Raw genomic sequence first — 22,892 nt, 5'->3', positions numbered from 1 at the left:
TAGAAAAATCAAATGAATACAAACATCATTTGGTAGCTGTTATCTTGGCCAATTTACTTAATATCTGAGTTTCAGTCATTTTCATATATAAAATATAGATCCTATAACAAATAATAAAACAAGAACATTAGATATAGTTAGTAATAATATATGACAGAGGACAGTTATTTAATACAAATTTGTTTCAATAATAATTAATATTCCTAGGTGACGGAGGCACAAGAAAAATTATGTAACACAGGTAGAAACTATATCAAGCTGCTTTTTAAAATCTCTTGAAGCAAAGAAAAGTTATTTTGAGGAAGAAGAATAGATAGATTGCTAGAGCTATCTCCCAAAAGCAGAACAATTAAAGTAAAATCATAAATAGAGGTGCAGAAAATCATTTCTAGTTCAGGCTGCATCATGATACCTGTGTTAAGAGACACTCCTGATGGTATTGAAGAGCAAATTACACAATCATTGTATAATTAGATGCGAAGAAATGGAGCTGTCTTTCTAAGCATTTTTAATTGCTGTGTGTTTTTAGGCAACTTGCCTAAATGATATACTAACTCATCACACGGGATATAAAAAGTGGCTTTGAAAAAAGGCGTTATCAAAGTTTCCTTTGCATGTAATTTCCCCTCAGTATAATGTTGATATTAGATGATAAAGACAGGCAAAATGTCAAGTTGTTATAAGAATAAGAGGTGTAAGAGTGAAGATTTCTAGGGTTAAATCTGGACTCCACTATTTCCTAGATATTGGTCAATTTACAGTATGTTTCTAAGTTTGAATTTCCCATCTACAAATGGGGAAAGATGATTATAACACAAATAAAGTTATTGGCACAATATATTTCATATATTAGAGCATAGTAAATGCTAGATATTAGTGATAATTTTAGCTAATACAATTGCTCCTCAAGATTACGTGTAAACATGATAATGAAGCAACACATATCTTCTCTGACAGGTGAAATAATGATTAAAACATAATTAAACTGCAAAAGGGCTACTATAATTTAAATAACTTGCAGAGTGTTTTGCCTGAATACAGTAACTGTTCTAAGAAGGTATTAAGTACTCTGGTTCATAAATATTTGATGAATAATTTCCTTTTTAGTTCACCAATTGCAGTTTTCAAGCATAAACTTTAAATTGATACATTTAATAATTATCTTCATATTAATGAACATGAAAAATAAACAAACTTTGAAAATTATTTAGCCTACCAAGAACACTAGTCAATTCATAGAAATATTTAATAAGAATTTTATACACATGAATTTGTCTCCAAATTATGCAAATAATGTATCTTAGCAATCAACTTGTAATACACAAACAACTTTGTGAAACACTTGAAGAGTAGACATTAGATCTTCAAATATTAAAACATTTGGGCCTGGGAAGGATAAATTAACTAAGAAATTCTATAATTGTAAGTAACAGCTGCACAGTCAATATTTAATCACTATATTGTGAGACAGTTCAGTAGTGGAAGACAGGATTAACATATTGCTTTAAAACATTCCATTACTTTCTGCATCTGTTTACTGATAATAAAAGACACAGCTGTTCTAAACGATACACACTAACAGGTGTAAAGTGCCAATTTGGCATTTTACATAAAAGTTACTTCCCATTTCCTTTTGGAATACTCCAAAATTATACCCTAAGCCACAGCTACCAATAACATAAACGATTTTTTTTCATATTAATTTGGATTATTCTAGTCATTGAGAAAAAGATATGCTTCTTTCTCCATGAATTCAAGAGGTTTTTAAACAAACAATACACATCCTGAACTAATTATAATTATCCCAGATGTTTTCCATAAAAATGGTCACACATTTGAACAGTGTTTCTTTAGCAACTGTTCTATATCAAATTTACTACAAAGAGCATCAAAATTATGAAGTAACACAGTATCATATTCACTATATTTAAACTATAACTGATAATGAAGTTTGAGTTTACAATTTATTTTAACAAGTACTTTGAGCTAATAGGTGGTCATATGTATTTAAACCAAAAACGCCACGAGGAAATTCAATATATTTGCAATAAATTATCAATAATCACTCACTTAAGGCATGACAAAGTAACTAAAAATTTGTAAATGCCATAAATGTAACTTATATAATTTGGGGTATTTTTTTAAACTTTTTTTTAACACATAATATATGATAATCTTTCAATGTCCTGGGCAAAAGAACTGACTCCATTCTAATAATTTAGCAAATCTAGTTAACTAATTTTTTGATTTATAAATTATAGTAGATAATCACAAAATCAATATCTGTGAAAATATTAAGGAACTGATTAGACAGAACACTGAAATATTTTAACTTGGTCATTATATTTACTTTTAATATATAAAATTTAGAGAGGAAAAGTTAAGGAGAGATTATCAAAGGAGTCCAAAGCGTTCCAGTCGCTTTCTTTTCTTTTCCTAAAATAAAGAGATTATTCAAATTAGCTTTAGAAAAAAAAGGTTCTTTAACATGTACATATAAAGAGTCCTGGAGACTATGTCTATATTTTGGCTACATACTTGAGGAAAAAACATGTAATCTGTAACCATTTTGCTTATTCAAGATTACACAATGCATTCAGATCTTCCCAAAGTACCTTTTCCTCTTTAGTTTAGGTATAAGTTGATTTTAAATTCAAATAAAATGCAGTTTCACAGCACTATGTACTCATGTACATCATTATGCTGAAATTGTTTTTCTGGATTATCTGGAAACCCATCACTATCAATGAAAATTCTGTTAGTTTGCTGCTTAAGTTTTTTTGTTTTGTTTTTGTTTTTTGCTGCTGGGGACTAAACCCAAAACTTTACAACTGAGATATACTCCCAGTACTTGCTTCTTACATCTTGAAAAGAAACATAAGAAACATTTTTTATATAGAAAAATTAAGAAAAACACTAATTTTATTGTGAAATCTAATAAAACTTAAATGCTTAAAATGTGGGAAAATTATTATGTGGCTGATTCATGTCTGATTCATAATTTAATAAAATACATAATACAAAAATTCATGAGTTACATAAACTTCATCAATCCCTCAACTTCTATAAATTTTATAACTATCCATAACTATCTATCCAAACTACAATAATTTTCATCATGTTTAATTATAATAGTATAAGTTAAAATGTTTATCAAGAAAATAAAGCTTTGTATTTATAATTATGGACATGCTATGGTCTAACAACTTACAAAAAGTACAATGTACATTTTAAAGGATTTTAAAGCTTCTTTTCCATACAAGGTTAAAGTGTCTAATTATTGCTATAATTGGATATACATATATATTCTAGTAATTGCTTTTTATTTTGCATTCTTAAAATGCAAAACATTTTCAAGATGTTCATAAGTAAGGGTAAATAACCAATCTGTATTACTAAAAGTAACACTTGAGGTAATTATAGAAGAAAAACTAGAAGTAGAAAGAAACAAACAGAAGCTCCTTTAGAAAACTGAGACTTCAAAACAATACTTGCTAAGCAATGTATCATTTTAATCAATTGAGAGGAAATAAGGTAAAATGGCAACCAAGAGGTAAAATGAACTACTGATTCATTTAATATAATAAAAATGACAGTTTAGTGCTTTTTAAAAAATTAAATTTTAAGTAATTATAAGATGGATATTTCTAATAACCAAAAATTTTCTAGATTAAACTTGTTAGATTTCTATATTAAAATTTTGACTGCCTTTCAATCATACATAAATACAGTTAGAAGTGGCATGATGATTTTACATTACATAGCACTTGAGTAGCTACTACAGTCCATCTAATAATCACATGCAAATTACAACAATGGCTTAAAAAATTGTAGGAAGATAAGAGGTTGGCTAGAAATTCTCTAAATCCCTTTCAAACTTCAATGATTTTAATATGTGTACCTCCTATTTCAATTTAAAACACTGACATGTTTCTTCTAACATTAATAACAAATACACAATTATAACCATATATTCTTTTTTGTTGTTTTGAGATACACATGAGAGTAGAGTGTATTTTGACATATTATACATACATGGAGTAAACTTACTTTAATTAGGATCCCATTCTTGTGATATAACCATATATTCAATTAGTATTTTTTATAAATGGTATGAGTAGCAAAGCTCAGCTTTTTTGTCCTGTAATTTTGTTCAAATATTGAAGCAAATGAATGGATTAAAGTGATCCTAGCACTAGCAAGTCTGTTTTTCATTCTTCTGTTTTGACTCACTTCCCTATTCCTCACTTCCCCCATCCCAAATTAACTGATGAAGTCAGCCTTGCTTGAAAAGAAGACTAAGGGAAAACCTCAAAGAATACTACCAGTTATATGACCTCCTAATTAGTAATCTTTCTTTAGGCATTCAGGAATGCCCCATGACCTGGGGAGAATCTTGAAATCATGTCAAGAAAACTGATTACTACAAGAATAAATGACCATTCCAGTGACCACCTGGCTATGGTTAAAATTAGACTCCCCAGAAACTGCATATAAGTTTTTCACCTATGACCCTTGGCAAGATGGAATCTGAGTGAGTCATTCATCTTCTACCTGCCACCTTGTTGCCGATAAAGCTCTTACTCCCCCTCACCCCTTGAATCATGGGCTTCACTGGGAAGCAGGGGGACCAGACTTTTCACTAACATAAATTTGGTGAGCCAATCAGGAGTAGCAGGGTCTGTGGCAGTGACCATCTCAGATCGGGGAATATTTGGCTAAGGCTCTGTGGCTGCAGCAACATTTGTGCTGAGGACACTCTCTCATTTTTCCAATTCCAATGCCATTCACCTCTCATGCCATTTGTGACAGTGGCATAACAGTTCCTAGGTAAGTCAATGAATTGCCTGTGGAGTAGGGTTAGTCACCTTGAAATGCATGCCCAAGAACTCCCTTTCCCCTCCATATGGGCTCTTTCTTCTCTCCCTGGTGGGACAATCAGTTGAGTGCCCCTCAGGAGTGAGAATAGTTACAGACCTTTACCCTAAATCTGTTTGTAATCTGGATCTCTGGTTTTAGTTTCTGTTACTTGCTTTTCTGTATCCATATCTGTTCTGTCATTGCTTCTGTGCTGTACTATGGAAAATGTGTGATAGTTTTCCCAAAGAACCCTTTGGCATTAATTCTGAGTAAGTGGGCTGAAGATATCTACAGTTCCATGATTTTAAAAAAGATGATTTTTTTTTAGTCTGGTCTCAATATGTCTTGGGGTCAAGGGAAGGGAGTAAATGCTCCCTTAATTACTATACCATTTTGCAGTTGGACTTATACTACAGAAAGGAAAAATAATAACAAGGTCACTTATGTGTAGGATTACATGTTATTATATCAGGATAACAGAAGGGATAAGCAGGATTTTGTCATTATTAAGGAATTATGATTATATGTAATAGTAAAACAAAGAATGAGGAAAAGGATGCAATACTATTTCAGTCTTTAAACACTTGCCCTCCTGGAGTCTTTTATCCTAACATCCCTGCAGTACTTTCACAGGATACAGGGACATCATCCTGGTTTCCTATAGAATAAAACATACCACCCCCATGTGGAATAGTCTGAAATGCACTCTGAGGTTGTCAGGGCAACAGATGGATTTTTCTCAATCCTACAAGGAAAGTAATTCAGACAGGGAGCACCATGCAGAGCAGGGCACTTTCAATTATGCCAATATCCCATAGGAGCAAATGCTCAGGGGCAACTTGCTGAGTATGTCTAGATGCATAACCCATTTTCTACTTCTGACATGTTTAACTGTAATAATCTTCCATACTGAAAGGATCCTTTACACATAACTGAGCTCTTTTCATCCATTTTTGCTACATAACACACATCATGGGTAGATGTCAAGTCCATATCTTAATGAATATTATGCTTAAATAGGATGAAAAGAGGATAAGAACAGATAAAGCTAGAAAGAAGCTCATAAACTTCACCTGGATGACCCCATTAATAATTTAGCAGCAAATGAAACCGTCTCTACCACTGTAACCACCCTAAGGATGCTAGAGGCAAAATCTGATTAGAGCATCCCTGCTGGTACATTTTAGCAGGACTAAGAGTGAGGTCCCAAGAGACTGAACAAGGGAAAGGAAGTTCAACAAAAACCTGATGAAGCCCTATTAGAATTTCAAGAGAACATATACCAGGACTACAGGTGTAACACGGATACAGATTCTGACAATATAGGAATGGTCAATTTAATACTGATAGGACAAAGTGATATGGACATCTAGAAAAAAATTACACAGCCTGGAAGGGGCTCTAGGAACAAAACTTCAGTTTGAAGACATTGCTTTAAAGGATAACAATGTCAGAAAACAATATGTGAAACAAGAAGATGCCAAACAAAATGCCACTTTTCTGGCTCATCCTTGGTAGGTAAAGCTTTGCCCCACTGGGAAGAAGGCACCGCCTGAAAGAGGAAAGTACACCTTGGAGAAAAACTGTGCCTACTGTAAGGAAGAAGGTCACTGAAAAAATAAATGTTCATAAAAATAAGATAAGGATATGAAGAAACAGGGTCCCCAGATGGTGGGGAGGGATGAATGTGTAGATGCATAACCCATTTTCTACTTCTGACATGTTAAACTGAAAAAGTACTAATCTTCCATACTGAAAGGATCCTTTACAAATAACAGCTCTTTTCATCCATGAAGATTGATGGGCACAGGAGTTCTCACAGATCCTATCCTTGTTTTCCTACATAGCCCTGAGTACAAGTGACAGTAGAGGAATCAACCAATTGACTTCCTTGTAGATACAGGTTCTTCCTAATTTGTGTTAAAGACCAAACCAGGAAAGAAAGCTAAAACTTTTACCAAAGTAACAGGAATATTGAGAGAAATTCAAGACAAGTCCTTCCTCCAGTTACTGGAATGAAAAGTAGAAGATAAGACTTTAAAAGATAGCTTTCTATATATTCTGGAATGTCCAATTCCCCTCTTGGGACACAATGCCCTATGCAAGTTAAATACTCAAGTGATCTTTTCTCTAGACCAATTGGAAATACAAATTCTGCCAGGACATTCATTGTTAGTTACAGAAGGCCTTCCTGTGATCAGAACAGAAGGATAAAGAACTACTTCTCCCAGAGATCTATAATACTATAAAACCTGAAGTCTGGGTCATAGAAATGTTGGGCATCACAAGAAACATTCAGCCCATAAAAATCAGGTGTAAATTTGGGCATGATGGCACATTCCAGCTACTCAGGAGGCTCAGATAGGAGGATTACAAGTTTAAGGTCAGCCTGGGCAACACAGTAAGACTGAAAAAAAATCAGAAACACAAACCTAATCAGACCCTGCCAGTCCCCCTGTAACACTGCAATCCTCATAGTCAAAACCCCTCACTCTGGATCGGGAAGGGAAGGGGAAGATAGTCCGATATGATTGGTGTCCTTATGAGAAGAATGAACTTTAGACACTGAATCAGGAAGAATACCATGTGACGGCAGAAGCAGAGAGGCATCTTCTGGGATCACTAGGCAATGCTGAGCTGACGTGGATCTGGGGCGAACAGTCTGGGCCTCTCAGAACACACTCTGAGCCTGGATCGGCTGAATTCAAGCTCCCATTCACCTGCTTCCCGCAGACAAACAGCTGTGACTCAGCACTAATCCATCCGGCTGAAACAACTGGTCAGACCTTCTCATCCTACGGAGGTAAATGCCTACCGAGCCTTCATAGGTAGTGGCCATAGGTTTGAAACGGGGCTTGGGAGAGACAGTAAGGAACCACCCGTTGCATTGGTCGTCCAGCAAAGGGAAACGAACTGTCCCCATTTGCAAGAGACACCACCATGGCAGAGAACTGACGTCATCAGACTGCGGCGGAGGAGATAACTTCATTGAAGTTACAGGTGCGTAATTCCCTAGCCTTCCCTCTCCACACATCGGGGAAACCTTAAGGGCCCCTCCCAGCTGTCCCGTGAGCGCGATAGCCAGCCCGAGGGAATCAGACGTGGCGCGGAACTACCGCTCCCACCAGGGCTGACAGCTGAGGTCTCTTGCACCAGCTACCGGGGGCGTGGCTACCGGAGGGCAAGTAAAATTCGCTGAGGATTCTCAGCCCCAAGCTCTACAAACTTAGGGTCTGAGGGAATGGCAAACTGGAAGAGTGTGCCCAGTCGTTCATGAAAACAGGGCTCCAGGGAGCAGCAGACCTGGCGTGTAGCCAGTATTGTGGTGAGCGGCACCCATGAGAGGGGCCTGGCTAGAGGGAAAGTGGGAAGTGACTAGACACAAGAGGAGGCCCTAGGCACTCAGGATTGGAGACTCGCCCAGTCTGGGAGGAGCTGCTGCACAGTGATTGGTTCCCGCGTATTGACAGGAGAAACCTGGCCTGGTGGGCACAACGCCACCTACTAAGAGAAGTTAATCAAACTCTAAGACTGCATTTATTAGTTTTTTTTTCTTTTTTTCTTTTCTCTTTTTTTTTGATTTAGGTTTTTCTTTCACTTTCATTTTTCTTTCTTGTTGTTTTTTTAAATTTTTTTTTACAATTTTTTTTAAATTTTTTTTTCTTCTAATTTTAATTTTAATTTTTTTATTATTTGTTTTTAAATTTTTTTTTCTTTTTTTATTTCCTATTTTTTTCTTCTTTTGTCTTTTCATTTCTTTTCAATTATCTTATCCCCCCCCTTCCTTGAATTCTACCTGCTTACTCTCATTCTCTTTAGTGACTTCTTCCCTTCCCTTCTAATACCTTTCCTCCCAAGCATCTAATAAATTTATAGGAGTAAACAGTAACTCATCAGTCAAACAGAACAAGAAGTAATATGAGCAGCTTCAAAAAGCAAGGAAGAAAAGGAGTACAAACAATGCAGGACAGCCTAAATATTCAGGAGGACCTAGAGTCATCAGAAAAATGGTCATATAAAGAACTCAAGGAACACTTTAGACAGATGGAATGGAACCTTAAAGAGGATACGAGACAGCAAATTCAAGCAGCGAAAGAACACATTGAGAATGAATTACATAAACAGATAAAAGAAGAAGTTAAGCATCTTTATCAGGAGATAGAGATTATAAAAAAGAATCAAAAAATAATTCTAGAAATGAAGGAAACGATAAACCAAATTAAAAACTCAATTGAGAGTATCACTAACAGAGTGGAGCAAGTAGAAGCCAGAACATCAGATAATGAAGACAAAATATATCATCTTGAAAAGAGTCTAGCCAACTCAGAAAGGCTGGTAAAAAATCATGAGAAAAACATCCAAGAGTTATGGGATAACATTAAAAAAAACAAACTTACGAGTCATCGGGATAGAAGAAGGTACAGAGATTCAAACCAAGGGAATGAGTAACCTGCTGAATGAAATAATGACAGAAAACTTTCCAGAAATAAAAAAGGAAACAGATATACAAATTGAAGATGCATACAGGACACCGAGCACACAAAATCACAGTAGACCAACGCCAAGACACATTGTTATGAAGATATCCAATATACAGAAAAAAGAGAAAATATTAAAAGCTACAAGAGAAAGGAGGCAGATTACATTCAGGGGTAAACCAATAAGGTTAACAAAGGATTTTTTATCACAGACACTGAAAGCAAGAAGATCCTGGAAAAATGTATTTCAAACACTGAAAGACAATGGATGCCAACCAAGAATTCTGTATCCAGCAAAATTAAGCTTCAGGTATGACAACGAAATAAAAATCTTTCATGATAAAAGTTAAAAGATTTTGTAGCCAGAAAACCAGCATTGCAAAGCATTTTGAGCAAAACACTACACGAGGAAGAAATGAAAAACAATAACCAAAACCATCAGTGGGAAGTGCCTCGGTAAAGACAGAGGGCGAGGGGAAAGATAATCATGGAGAAACAAACTAATTTTTTTAAAAAAAGGATAAATAATCAAACATGGATGTAAGCACAAACCATATATCAATAGTAACTCTGAATGTTAATGGCTTAAACTCTCCAATAAAGCGACATAGGCTGGTATCATGGATTAAAAAAACAAATCCAACAATATGCTGCCTCCAGGAGACACATCTGACTGGAAAAGACATACACAGACTGAAGGTGAAAGGATGGGAAAAAATATACCATGCACACGGTCCTCGTAAGCAAGCAGGGGTGGCCATCCTCATATCGAATAAAATCGACTTCAAGACTAAGTTAATCAAAAGGGATAAAGAAGGACATTATATACTGTTAAAAGGAACCATTCAACAACAAGACATAACAATTATCAATATTTATGCACCAAATAATGGTGCTGCGAAGTTCATAAAACAAATTCTCCTCAAGTTCAAGAATCAACTAGACCACAACACAATAATTATGGGTGACTTCAACACACCTCTCTCACCATTGGACAGATCCTCCAAACAAAACTTGAATAAAGAAACTATAGAACTCAATATCACAATCAATAACCTAGACTTAACTGACATATATAGAATATATCAACCATCATCAAGTGGATACACTATTTTCTCAGCAGCACATGGATCCTTCTCAAAAATAGACCATATATTATGCCATAGGGCAACCCTCAGTAAATATAAAGGGGTGGAGATAATACCATGCATTTTATCTGACTATAATGGAATGAAACTGGAAATCAATGATAAAAGAAGGAAGGAAAAATCCTACATCACATGGAAAATGAACAATATGTTACTGAATGATCATGGGTTACAGAAGACATAAAGGAGGAAATCAAAAAATTCTTAGAGATAAATGAAAATACAGACACAACATATCGGAATCTATGGGACACAATGAAAGCAGTTTTAAGAGGGAAATTCATCGCCTGGTGGTCATTCCTCAAAAAAAGAAAAAACCAACAAATAAATGAGCTCACACTTCATCTCAAAGCCCTAGAAAAGGAAGAGCAAAACAACAGCAAATGTAGCAGAAGACAAGAAATAATTAAAATCAGAGCGGAAATCAATGAAATTGAAACAAAAGAAACTATTGAAAAAATTAACAAAACTAAAAGTTGGTTCTTCAAAAAAATAAATAAGATCAACAGACCTTTAGCCATGCTAACGAAGAGGAGAGAGAACTCAAATTACAAACATACGGGATGAAAAAGGCAATATCACAACAGATGCTACAGAAATACAGAAGACAATTAGAAATTATTTTGAAAACCTATATTCCAATAAAATAGAAGATAGTGAAGACATCGATAAATTTCTTAAGTCATATGATTTGCCCAGACTGAGTCAGGAGGATACACACAATTTGAACAGACCAATATCAATGGATGAAATTGAAGAAGCCATCAAAAGACTACCAACCAAGAAAAGCCCAGGACCGGATGGGTATACAGCGGAGTTTTACAAAACCTTTAAAGAAAAATTAATACCAATACTTTTCAAGTTATTTCAGGAAATAGAAAAAGAGGGAGCTCTTCCAAATTCATTCTATGAGGCCAACATCACCCTGATTCCGAAACCAGACAAAGACACCTCAAAGAAAGAAAACTACAGACCAATATCTCTAATGAACCTAGATGCAAAAATCCTCAATAAAATTCTGGCGAATCGGATACAAAAACACATCAAAAAAACTGTGCACCATGATCAAGTAGGATTCATCCCTGGGATGTAAGGATGGTTCAATATACAGAAATCAATAAATGTTATTCACCACATCAATAGATTTAAAGATAAGAACCATATGATCATCTCGTGGACGCAGAGAAAGCATTCGACAAAGTACAGCATCCCTTTATGTTCAAAACATTAGAAAAACTAGGGAAAACAGGAACTTACCTTGACATTGTAAAAGCTATCTATGCTAAGCCTCAGGCTAGCATCATTCTGAATGGACAAAAGTTAAAGGCATTCCCTCTACAATCTGGAACAAGACAGGGATGCCCTCTATCACCACTTCTATTCAATATAGTTCTCGAAACACTGGCCAGAGCAATTAGACGAAAGAAATTAAAGGCATAAAAATAGGAAAAGAAGAACTTAAATTACCACTATTTGCAGATGACATGATTCTATACCTAGAAGACCCAAAAGGGTCTACAAAGAAACTACTAGAACTAATAAATGAATTCAGCAAAGTGGCAGGATATAAAATCAACACGCATAAATCAAAGGCATTTCTGTATATCAGCGACAAAACTTCTGAATTGGAAATGAGGAAAAACACCTCATTCACAATATCCTCAAAAAAAATAAAATACTTGGGAATCAACCTAACAAAAGAGGTGAAAGATTTATACAATGAAAACTATAGAACCCTAAAGAGAGAAGTAGAAGAAGATCTTAGAAGATGGAAAAATATACCCTGTTCATGGATAGGCAGAACTAACATCATCAAAATGGCGACATTACCAAAAGTTCTCTATAGGTTTAATGCAATGCCAATCAAAATCCCAACGGCATTTCTTGTAGAAATAGATAAAGCAATCATGAAATTCATATGGAAAAATAAAAGACCCAGAATAGCAAAAGCAATTCTAAACAGGAAGTGTGAATCAGGTGGTATAGCGATACCAGATTTCAAACTATATTACAGAGCAATAGTGACAAAAACAGCATGGTACTGGTACCAAAACAGGCGGGTGGACCAATGGTATAGAATAGAGGACACAGAGACTCATCCACAAAGTTGCAACTATCTTATATTTGATAAAGGGGCTAAAAGCATGCAGTGGAGGAAGGATAGCATCTTCAACAAATGGTGTTGGGAAAACTGGAAACCCATATGCAACAAAATGAAACTGAATCCCTTTCTCTCGCCATGCACAAAAGTTAACTCAAAATGGATCAAGGAGCTTGATATCAAATCAGAGACTCTGCGTCTGATAGAAGAAAAAGTTGGCTCCGATCTACATATTGTGGGGTCGGGCTCCAAATACCTCAATAGGACACCCATAGCACAAGAGTTAATAACAAGAATCAACAAATGGGACTTACTTAAACTAAAAAGTTTTTTCTCAGCAAGAGAAACAATAAGAGAGGTAAATAGGGAGCCTACATCCTGGGAACAAATTTTTACTCCTCACACTTCAGATAGAGCCCTAATATCCAGAGTATACAAAGAACTCAAAAAATTAGACAATAAGATAACAAATAACCCAATCAACAAATGGGCCAAGGACCTGAACAGACACTTCTCAGAGGAGGATATACAATCAATCAACAAATACATGAAAAAATGCTCACCATCTCTAGCAGTCAGAGAAATGCAAATCAAAACCACCCTAAGATACCATCTCACTCCAGTAAGATTGGCAGCCATTATGAAGTCAAACAACAACAAGTGCTGGCGAGGATGTGGAGAAAAGGGTACACTTGTACATTGCTGGTGGGACTGCAAATTGGTGCGGCCAATTTGGAAAGCAGTTTGGAGATTCCTGGAAAGCTGGGAATGGAACCACCATTTGACCCAGCTATTGCCCTTCTTGGACTATTCCCTGAAGACCTTAAAAGAGCATGCTACAGGGATACTGCCACATCGATGTTCACAGCAGCACAATTCACAATAGCTAGACTGTGGAACCAACCCAGATGCCCTTCAATAGATGAATGGATTAAAAAATGTGGCATCTATACACAATGGAGTACTATGCAGCAATAAAAAATGACAAAATCATAGAATTTGCAAGGAAATGGGTGGCACTAGAGCAGATTATGCTTAGTGAAGCTAATCAATCCCTAAAAAACAAATACCAAATGTCTTCTTTGATATAATGAGAGCAACTATGAACAGAGCAGGGAGGAAGAGCAGGAAGAAAATATTAACATTAAACAGAGACATGAGATGGGAGGGAAAGGGAGAGAAAAGGGAAATTGCATGGAAATGAAGGGAGACCCTCATTGCTATACAAAATTACATATAAGAGGTTGTGAGGGGAATGGGAAAATAAACAAGGAGAGAAATGAATTACAGTAGATGGGGTAGAGAGAAAAGATGGGAGGGGAGGGGAGTGGGGATAGTAGGGGATAGGAAAGGTAGCAGAATACAACAATTACTAATAGGGCATTATGTAAAATTTTGGATGTGTAACCAACGTGATTCTGCAATCTGCATTTGGGGTAAAATTGGGGGTTCATAACCCACTTCAATCTAATGTATGAAATATGATATGTCAAGAGCTTTGTAATGTTGTGAACAACCAATTAAAAAAAACCCTCACTCTGATGAATATAGATTTGTTCAGGACGTAAATGGAGTCATGCAAGACAGCCACACAATGGTACTATATACATTATTTACCTATGTCTCAGAATCATATGGATGATTCTTAGTGTTAGAATTAAAGTATTCTTTCTTCTACATATCCTTGCATGTCCAGTCTCAACTTCTGTTTGCCTTTAAATACCAGAATCCTGATACAAGGGTTACTCGACAATTCTGCTGGAATTGTTGGAACTGTTTGAACACACAGGCATTCAAAAACTCCTCTGTACTATTCAGTGAGGTCTTGACCAAAGATTTATGTTACCTTGAACTGACATAGGACTATTGTATTACAACATATGGATGGTTGTTATTACAATGTTAATACAAAATACTGTTATTACAATATATTGAAACAACACACTGTAACAACTATTATAATAACAATATTTGGTAATCATTAGCCCTACATATGAACTACATTTTGTACAGTTTATAAAGTTTTAAGTCATGTGACTCACTGGAGTTACAAAATATCTCAAAAAAAAAACTTAGATATGCAAGCACAGGTTTATACCTAGGATTTACTATTTCTAAGGGATAGAAAAAACTGTTACTAGACCGAAAAAGGACTATAATCTGCCTAAAAACTCCTACCACCCAAACACAGTTATGAGGATTTTGGGACATAACAGGCCTCTCTGTCACATCTGGATTCCGAAATTTGGTCTCAAAGTCAAACCTTTATGAAGCCCATAAAGGAATAGAACCTTTTGATTGAACCACTTAGTGTCAACAAGCTTTAGACACCATTAAGGTCAGATTGATTTGGGCTCTGGTTTTGGGACTACCTCATTCTGACAAGCCTTTCAGTCTCTATGTGCATAAAAAAATGGTTTAAGGTTGAGGGTACAAATCCCAAAGTTGGGTTCCACACTGCATCTTATGGCATACATTTCAAAACAACCAGACCAGACTGTGAAAGGATGGTCACTCAGCTTGAAGGCAGTTGCTACTACCTGTGACCTGCTGCAGGAGGCTGACAAATTCATTTTGGGACAACCTACCACAGCATGCATGTCCCTCAACATGTAATGACTTTATTAGAACAAAGAAGGGGTTAGTAGTTGACAGCAGAGAGAATGGGCAAGTATCAGACTATTATTAGAGACAAACTGAATGTTAGCTTCAGGTTTCTTCCAACTTAAATCTGGCTACTCGCAAATGAAGGTACAATATAGCATGACTGTTTTATAAGTCATTGAGATGGTCTATTCGAGCAGACCAAACCTTAATAATAAATCCCTATAAGATCCTGACATGGAACTTTCTACAGTTTCTTGAAACAGGTAAGAGATATGCAAGATATGCTATTGTGACACTCCTGGAAACTATAGAGGCTGATATTCTGTCACCTGAAACCTCAGCTCAAAAGGCCAAACTAATCACACTTACACAAACTCTCATCCTCTCAGAAGGGAAGAGTTGACAACTATACTGATTCTAGGTTTGCTTTCAAGGTCATGCATGCCCACAGGGCAATCTACAAGTAAAATAAATTGTTAAGACTAAAGCAAAAAGATATAAAACGTGCACTGAGATCCTATAGTTGTTAGATGATGTAAAATAAGACTCAATAGCCTGCAATCAGCATTTCCCTGGCCATTAATTAGAACATAATGATGTTGAAAAAGTAAACTAGCCAACCAGGCAGATGAATGGGAAACAAAATTAAAAATCCCTGCTATGATTGGCCCCCTATTGCCTTAGAAAAATTTTCCTGATTTCTCACCTAACTACTCAAAGGAAGTCTGTAAACAAACAATACACTGGGGTTTTACCAAGGGATCTCCTTGAGGATGAAAGTGCCTCCTTATTAATATCATCATATTAATTGTGTACTTCATATTAAGATCAGAGGCCCTTGTTCTTTGAATGCTAGAACGAGTTCACTATAGTACCCAGCACAGTCAAGGTGCCACCTTACAATGAACGCAAAACTATAAAACTAGTCCTGGTCTATACTGGTTTGTGAAATTGTTAACACGAGGATAATATGTGTTAAAAAATATTCAAAAGACCTCCTTATAGCTTCCAATGAAAAACCTCATTACTAAGGAGAATTCTCTATCAAGACTGGAAGATCAGCTTTATGCAAATGCGTTCAGTGTTAGGTAACTTTTGTAACTTATTGATTTTGGTAGATAATTTTTGCATGGGTAGAGCCCTTCCCTGCCTAAAAAAAAAATGGGGATAGAAGTAATGATGATACCAAGATATGGATTGCCAAAAACCATAGAGTGACAATGATCCCACATTTCCTTCACAAGTTGTACAGTAGGCACCAAATGCAAACTTCATTTAACCTGAAGGCTATAATCAACTGGTGGGAAAAAAAAAAAAACCTTAAAAAAGAATATAGCTGGGCTGGGGATGTGGCTCAAGCGGTAACGCACACGCCTGGCATGCACAGGGCGCTGGGTTCGATCCTCAGCACCACATAAAAATAAAATAAAGATGTTGTGTCCAAAAATAAATAATAAAATAAAAAATAAAAATAAAGATGTTGTGTCTAAAAATAAATAATAAAAATTCTCTCTTTTTTTAAAAAAAAGAATATAGCTAAATTATGCTGAGAAACACAACTAACATGGTACAACATTTTGCCTATTCCCCTACTGCTGAGGATACATGTGGTTCCCTAAGGCAAGGTTAAATTAAGTCCTTTAAAAATCTTATATGGTAGACCATTCCAGGCCCCATACATGACACAAATATGAATTTTTGCTCTAAAGAACAATCTATTAAAGACTATGTCCAATCTTTAGAACAAACCTCTATGCATAAGTTTCTTACATGCCACCAGGCCCATCACATATAATATTCCACAATCTCCCTCCTGTGACAGAGTGCTTCCTATCTATATTAAATGGACAGGAACCCATGTCATTCTACTAACTGTTCACTACTGCATTATAATGACAGGTATCAGCCTTTGATAAGTCACACAAGATCAAGGAAACACCTGACATTTGTAAAGCCCAATCAGATAAATCCATACCACGGCTCTCCAAAATCCTAGCAAACAACCATAGATACAAAGAAGATACTTCCAAATCTTAGATGAATTTATCTTCCTTACACCTACTACAGGAGAGCTAAATCATAAGGCTATAATCTGTTGAGAGCAACATGATCACACATATATGGCTTAGATGCACTTGGGAGTGAGGAAAAGTTCCTATTTATCAATGTCATTATGTTGTGATTTTACAGGTCTAAGACTGGTTTGGAACTGACTGAATACTCAGGTCCAAAAATACATAGTTAGCCATGGCTACATGGAATGAATTTCTGGCCCTGGTTTTCCCAAAGTTGGCTGGGGAGATGTACCATAGGGTATACTTGGATAAATGGGAGATGGGTAAAGGAAATAGATTAGTCCACAAATCTTCCCAACTTCCTTCATAGCTGGACTCAATCTGTTTTTCAGTGGTATGATCATCTAGTGTCAGGATTTATTCCTCAGATTAGTCTGGAAGATGTATTGTGGTGCATGGGAAAGAGAGCTTAAATAACAGTGCTAAAAAGATCTCCTTACTTAATATAGAAGTAGCTTTGATGAAAAAAGGTGTTCTCTTAAACTGAATGGCATCAGATATTTCAACTGTACCTCAGGGAAGAACATGTGCAATTATAAAAGCTGAATGGTGAATATATATTCGAGACAATTCAGGAAACATCTCTTTAGCTCTGCAGGCCATGCACACCCAAATTAAGACAAGGACCTATGACTGCACTTTAAATCTAAATGGATGGTTTCCATATGGTTCTGGGGAAACTCTTGTGGAAAAACTCTTACTAAAAGATTGACAGGAATCATTTGCCTGGGACTTATACCGTGCTGTGCAATATATTGTTCCACCTACAGGGAAAATGTATACAAAAGGCTATACCAGGGGCAATGTCATGATATGACAGAACAGGAAACCTTATCCCTTAATCAGGGACCAAAAAGTGGAACTAAAGAATTTTCTGATCAGCAGATCTCTGTTTGTGGTCCCTTACTATATCCCTGTACAGCAGAAGTAGCCAGATTGAATTGGTACCCCTCCTTTCTCACCTCATACAGGATTATGTAATGAAACAAACAGTGGAGAATGGAAGTCAATGAATGTGCTAAATTGCTTCTACCACTAGCAAGTCTGTTTTTCATTGTTTCTGTTTTGCCTCACTTCGTTATTCCTCATTGCTCCCAAAATTAACTGAATTTGGTCCTGCTTGAACACTGCCAGTCATATGACCTCCTAATTGGTAATGTGTCTTTAAAAGGCTTATAGGAATGCCTGACAACTTGGGGACAATCTCAAAATCATGTCAAGAGAACTTATTACTGCAAAAATTAATGACCATCCCAGTGACCACCTGGCTGTGGTTAAAATTAGACTCCCCAGAAATCCCATATAAGCTTTCACCTATGACCCTTGGCAAGATGGAATTAGAGTGACAACTCTACTTCTTCTACCTGCCACCTTGTTGCCAATTAAACTTTTTATTTTCTTGTTACTCTCTTTCTGGAGTCATGGACTTCATTGGGCAGGTTGAAACTAGATTTTTCGTGGTTTCAGTATTGTTCCCAATATCTACAACCAAGATGGGGTTATCCATCTGGTAAATCTTAGGACATAATAGTCTCCTTTCCATATGCTTGCTATTGTGCAACATTTCTTCAGAGCAAAATTCTTCTTATATACACTCTCTAGTTTTCAAAGGTTGAAATAAATTTTGCATCAATACATGAATCCACAGAGTAATAATATACAGGGAACTTCCTTTACAAAGGTATCTTGAAAGAAGTTTATTTTAAATCCATGGGAAGAATTCTGTCTTTGCTTTAGTTTAGATGTGAACAGTGCTTAAAAATGAAATACATATTAAGATAAAATTTAAGTTGAATAAATAATGTCCAATCTACAGTGCAAGTAGTAAGTTACAAAAGAATGCTTACAAATAAAAACATTTCAAAAGTTATCTTCAGATATGCTATGTATCACTTGTTTTACATCCTAAATAAGTGTTTGTGTTTGCTAAGAGTTTCAGTGACTTTTATTACTTACTACCACATTAGCAATTTAATACCTGATTATAATTTTAAGTACTGATTAGCAATAAAAAAAATTGATTATGCTTCAACTCTTATAATTAGGGAGGAAGACAGGAAAGCATAAGGGGAGGGGGAGAGGAAGAATGAGGAAAAAGGAGAGAGACTGACTTTGAGAAAGAGAGAAAATAAACTTTGGAATAATTATTTTTTCATCTCTGTACAAATTCTTGTGATCATAAAATTGCTTAGGAAAGTACAATTCTACACTGAGCTTTTGGTCTTTATTCAGATTAGCCTGACCAATTCCACTCTCAGGAAAGTAAGTATTCAGGTAAGTAAAGGAATAATTCTGTGAATCAAGACTTGTAATACCATAAACTCAAAAAAAAATTTTTTTAAAACACAATAAAAATACACAACATTCAATGCTGATATAAGACTGCAACTCTTATCCTTTCTTCCTGTCAAACTAGTTTTTAAAAGCATGCTTCCTTCATAAATTTCCTTTATAAAAAGTAGAAGTATAATTTTCCCAATTTTTATGCAAATAGAGCTTTTAATGCTTGTTTTAAAGTAATTAAAAATACCCCTTCACTTCTATTTGACCATGATTTAACAATTGTACACCACAAAGGTAAATATATGCTCCACCAATTTCAAATGATAACTATAGTTAATAAAACTTAAGTCATAAAGCTAAATTCAGAACATGTTCAATTACAGAAGATAACCAAGCATAAACCCAAAGCAAAACATATTACTTCAGTACAGACATTTGACCCATGTTACAGAAATTATTTCTGTACTTGAAAAAAAATACCTCATCACAACTCTAAATGTAAACTTAACATCACTATTGATACCAGTTGTTATTCATCAAGGAGTTAAGGCATACAGAAAACATAGTAAAAATCATTAACTGAAATATCAATTCAAAATTTTGTACAGTAAATATTGCTTACCATATCGGTGTTTTCTTTGCCTAAGAATAAAAGATAATTCAGAAATTTTAAAAGACAAAAATATTAAATAAAGCTATAGTTACAATAATTTTTTAATGGATATGTAATATAAAAGGATGTAAACTGTGATCAAAAACATAAAATGTATGTTTGAGGGGGTAAAAGTGTAAAATTTTTGTATGTGAACAAAGTTAAATTGTTATCAGCTTAAAATAGACTGTCATAACTCTAAGATGTTGCATATAAGCTACTGATAAACACAACACTACAATCTATAGTTGGAACACAAAAGATAAAAGAATCAAAGTTTACAGAAAACAAACAAATCAAACACACACATACACACACACACACACACACACACGGAATATAGCGAGAGAGGAAGAAACGGAAGATTCACAAAACAGCAGAAAATAATCAACAAGATGGAAACAGCAAGTCCTTATCTACTAATAATTACCCTGAATGTAAATGGATTAAATTCCCTAATCAAAAGACATAAAGTGGCTAACTGGACAAGAAAAGAAGACCTAACTATATGCTGCCTATAAGAGACTTGCTTTAGCTTTGAGAACATATATTAATTGAAAGTGAAGGGTGGGAAAAAATGTATTCCATGCAAATGGTAAGCAAAAGAAAGCAAAAGTGACTATTCTTATACAAGACAAAATAGATTTTAAGTAAAAAAAATTATAAAAACAAGAAAAGGTTATTAGGTTATTGTGTAATAATAAAGGGGTCAATTTCTCAAGAGGACATAATAAGAATACATGACTTCAACACTGGAACATAAATATATAATGTAAATATTAACATATCCAAAACAAGAAACATAGCAATACTGTAACAGTAGGGGACTTCAATATTCCAATTTTGACAACAGATAGATCATTCAGACAGAAAATTAGACTTGAACAATTGTTCAATCCTATAATGGACCTAACAAATTATACAGGAAACTCCACACAGGAGTAGCAGTATACACGTTTTCCTCATATGTCCATGGAACATTCTCCAGGATAGATAATTTATTAGGCCACAGAATAAGTCTTATCAAATTTAAAATTGAAAAATCATATCAAATGTCTTACAACAATGGTATAAAACTAGAAATAATAGGATTAAAGTTGGAAAATTTACAAATATATGGAAATCAAATTATACATTCCTGAACAATTAATGAGTCAAAGAAAAAAATCAAAAGTGAAATCTCCAAACTAATGAAGACTAAAATACAACATACCAAAACTTATGAGATGCAGCAAAAGCAATTCTAATGAAGTACATAGTGACAAACATCCACGTAAAGAAAAAAGAAAGCTCTCAAATATAATACCTAATTTCATACCTTAAAGAACTAAGAAAGGATGAACTAAATGAGTCCAAAGTTAGTAGAAGAAAATCACAGACTAGACGAATAATAAATGAAATAGACACTAGAAAGAAAACTGAAAAAAAAAAGAACTAGGTTGGTTTTTTGACAAGACAAAATTGACAAACCCTTAGATAGACTAACCAAGGGTGGGAAGGACCCAAATAAAATAAGAAATGAAAGAGGAGAAATCGTAACTGGCACCACAGCAATAAAAAGTAACCTAAGAAACTGCAGGCATTCTTTGTTTTAGTGGGTGTTTGCTTTACTGCACTTTTTTTTTAAAACAAATTGAAGGTTGTGGCAACCCTGTATTGATCAAGTCATTTTTTCTAACAGCTCAGATGGTCATTACCATTTTTTAGCAATAATTTTTATGTTTTATTTATCTATTTATTTATTTTTTTTATTGGTTGTTCAAAACCTTACAATGCTCTTGACATATCATATTTCATGCATTAGCTTCAAGTGAGTTATGAACTCCCATTTTTACCCCAAATAAAGATTGCAGAATCACATCAGTTAAACATCCAAATTTTTACATAATGCCATACTAGTAACTGTTGTATTCGGCTACCTTTCCTATCCCCTACTATCCCCCCTCCCCTCCCCTCCCCTCTTCTCTTTCTATCCCATCTACTGTAATTCTTTTCTCTCCTTGTTTATTTTCCCATTCCCCTCACAACCTCTTATATGTAATTTTGTATAACAATGAGGGTCTCTCTCCATTACCATGCAATTCCCCTTTTCTCTCCCTTTCCTTCCCACCTCATGTCTCTGTTTAATGTTAATCTTTTCTTCCTGCTCTTCCTACCTTCTCTATTCTTAGTTGCTCTCATTATATCAAAGAAGACATTTGGTATTTGTTTTTTAGGGATTGGCTAGCTTCACTAAGCATAATCTGCTCTAGTGCCATCCATTTCCCTGCGAATTCCATGATTTTGTCATTTTTAGTGCTGCATAATACTCCATGGTGTATAGATGCCACATTTTTTAATCCATTCATCCATTGAAGGGCATCTGGGTTGGTTCCACAGTCTAGCTATTGTGAATTGTGCTGCTGTGAACATCGATGAGGCAGTATCACTGTAGTACGCTCTTTTAAGGTCTTCAGGGAATAGTCTGAGAAGGGCAATAGCTGGGTCAAATGGTGGTTCCATTCCCATCTTTCCCAGGAATCTCCATACTGCTTTCCGAACTGGCCAAACCAATTTGCAGTCCCACCAGCAATGTACAAGAGTACCCTTTTCCCCACATCCTCTCCAGCACTTGTTGTTGTTTACTTCATAATGGCTGCCAATCTTACTGGAGTGAGATGGTAACTTAGGGTGGTTTTGATTTGCATT

The 22,892-nt window shown here is 35.3% G+C and overlaps 1 protein-coding gene across 1 annotated transcript in view; it reads right to left on the bottom strand.

Moving 5' to 3' along the window:
* Nucleotides 1–2,298: 2,298 nt before the first annotated feature.
* The window catches only part of LOC308630923 (uncharacterized protein), a gene marked incomplete at its 5' end in the record, with an annotated part of 50,928 nt that continues 30,334 nt past the window's right edge, over nucleotides 2,299–22,892 (bottom strand). The window contains 2 exons of the mRNA XM_081261735.1: nucleotides 2,299–2,436; nucleotides 20,175–20,194. Of these exons, the coding sequence (XP_081117861.1) occupies nucleotides 2,395–2,436; nucleotides 20,175–20,194 (62 nt within the window). The 3' untranslated portion in view covers nucleotides 2,299–2,394. The remainder of the gene's footprint in view (nucleotides 2,437–20,174; nucleotides 20,195–22,892) is intronic.

The sequence above is a fragment of the Spermophilus citellus genome (assembly GCF_964194105.1).
Source record: "Spermophilus citellus genome assembly, chromosome: 11".
In the NCBI taxonomy this organism is placed as follows: domain Eukaryota; kingdom Metazoa; phylum Chordata; class Mammalia; order Rodentia; family Sciuridae; genus Spermophilus; species Spermophilus citellus.
This window is presented reverse-complemented; position numbering and strand designations above follow the sequence as displayed.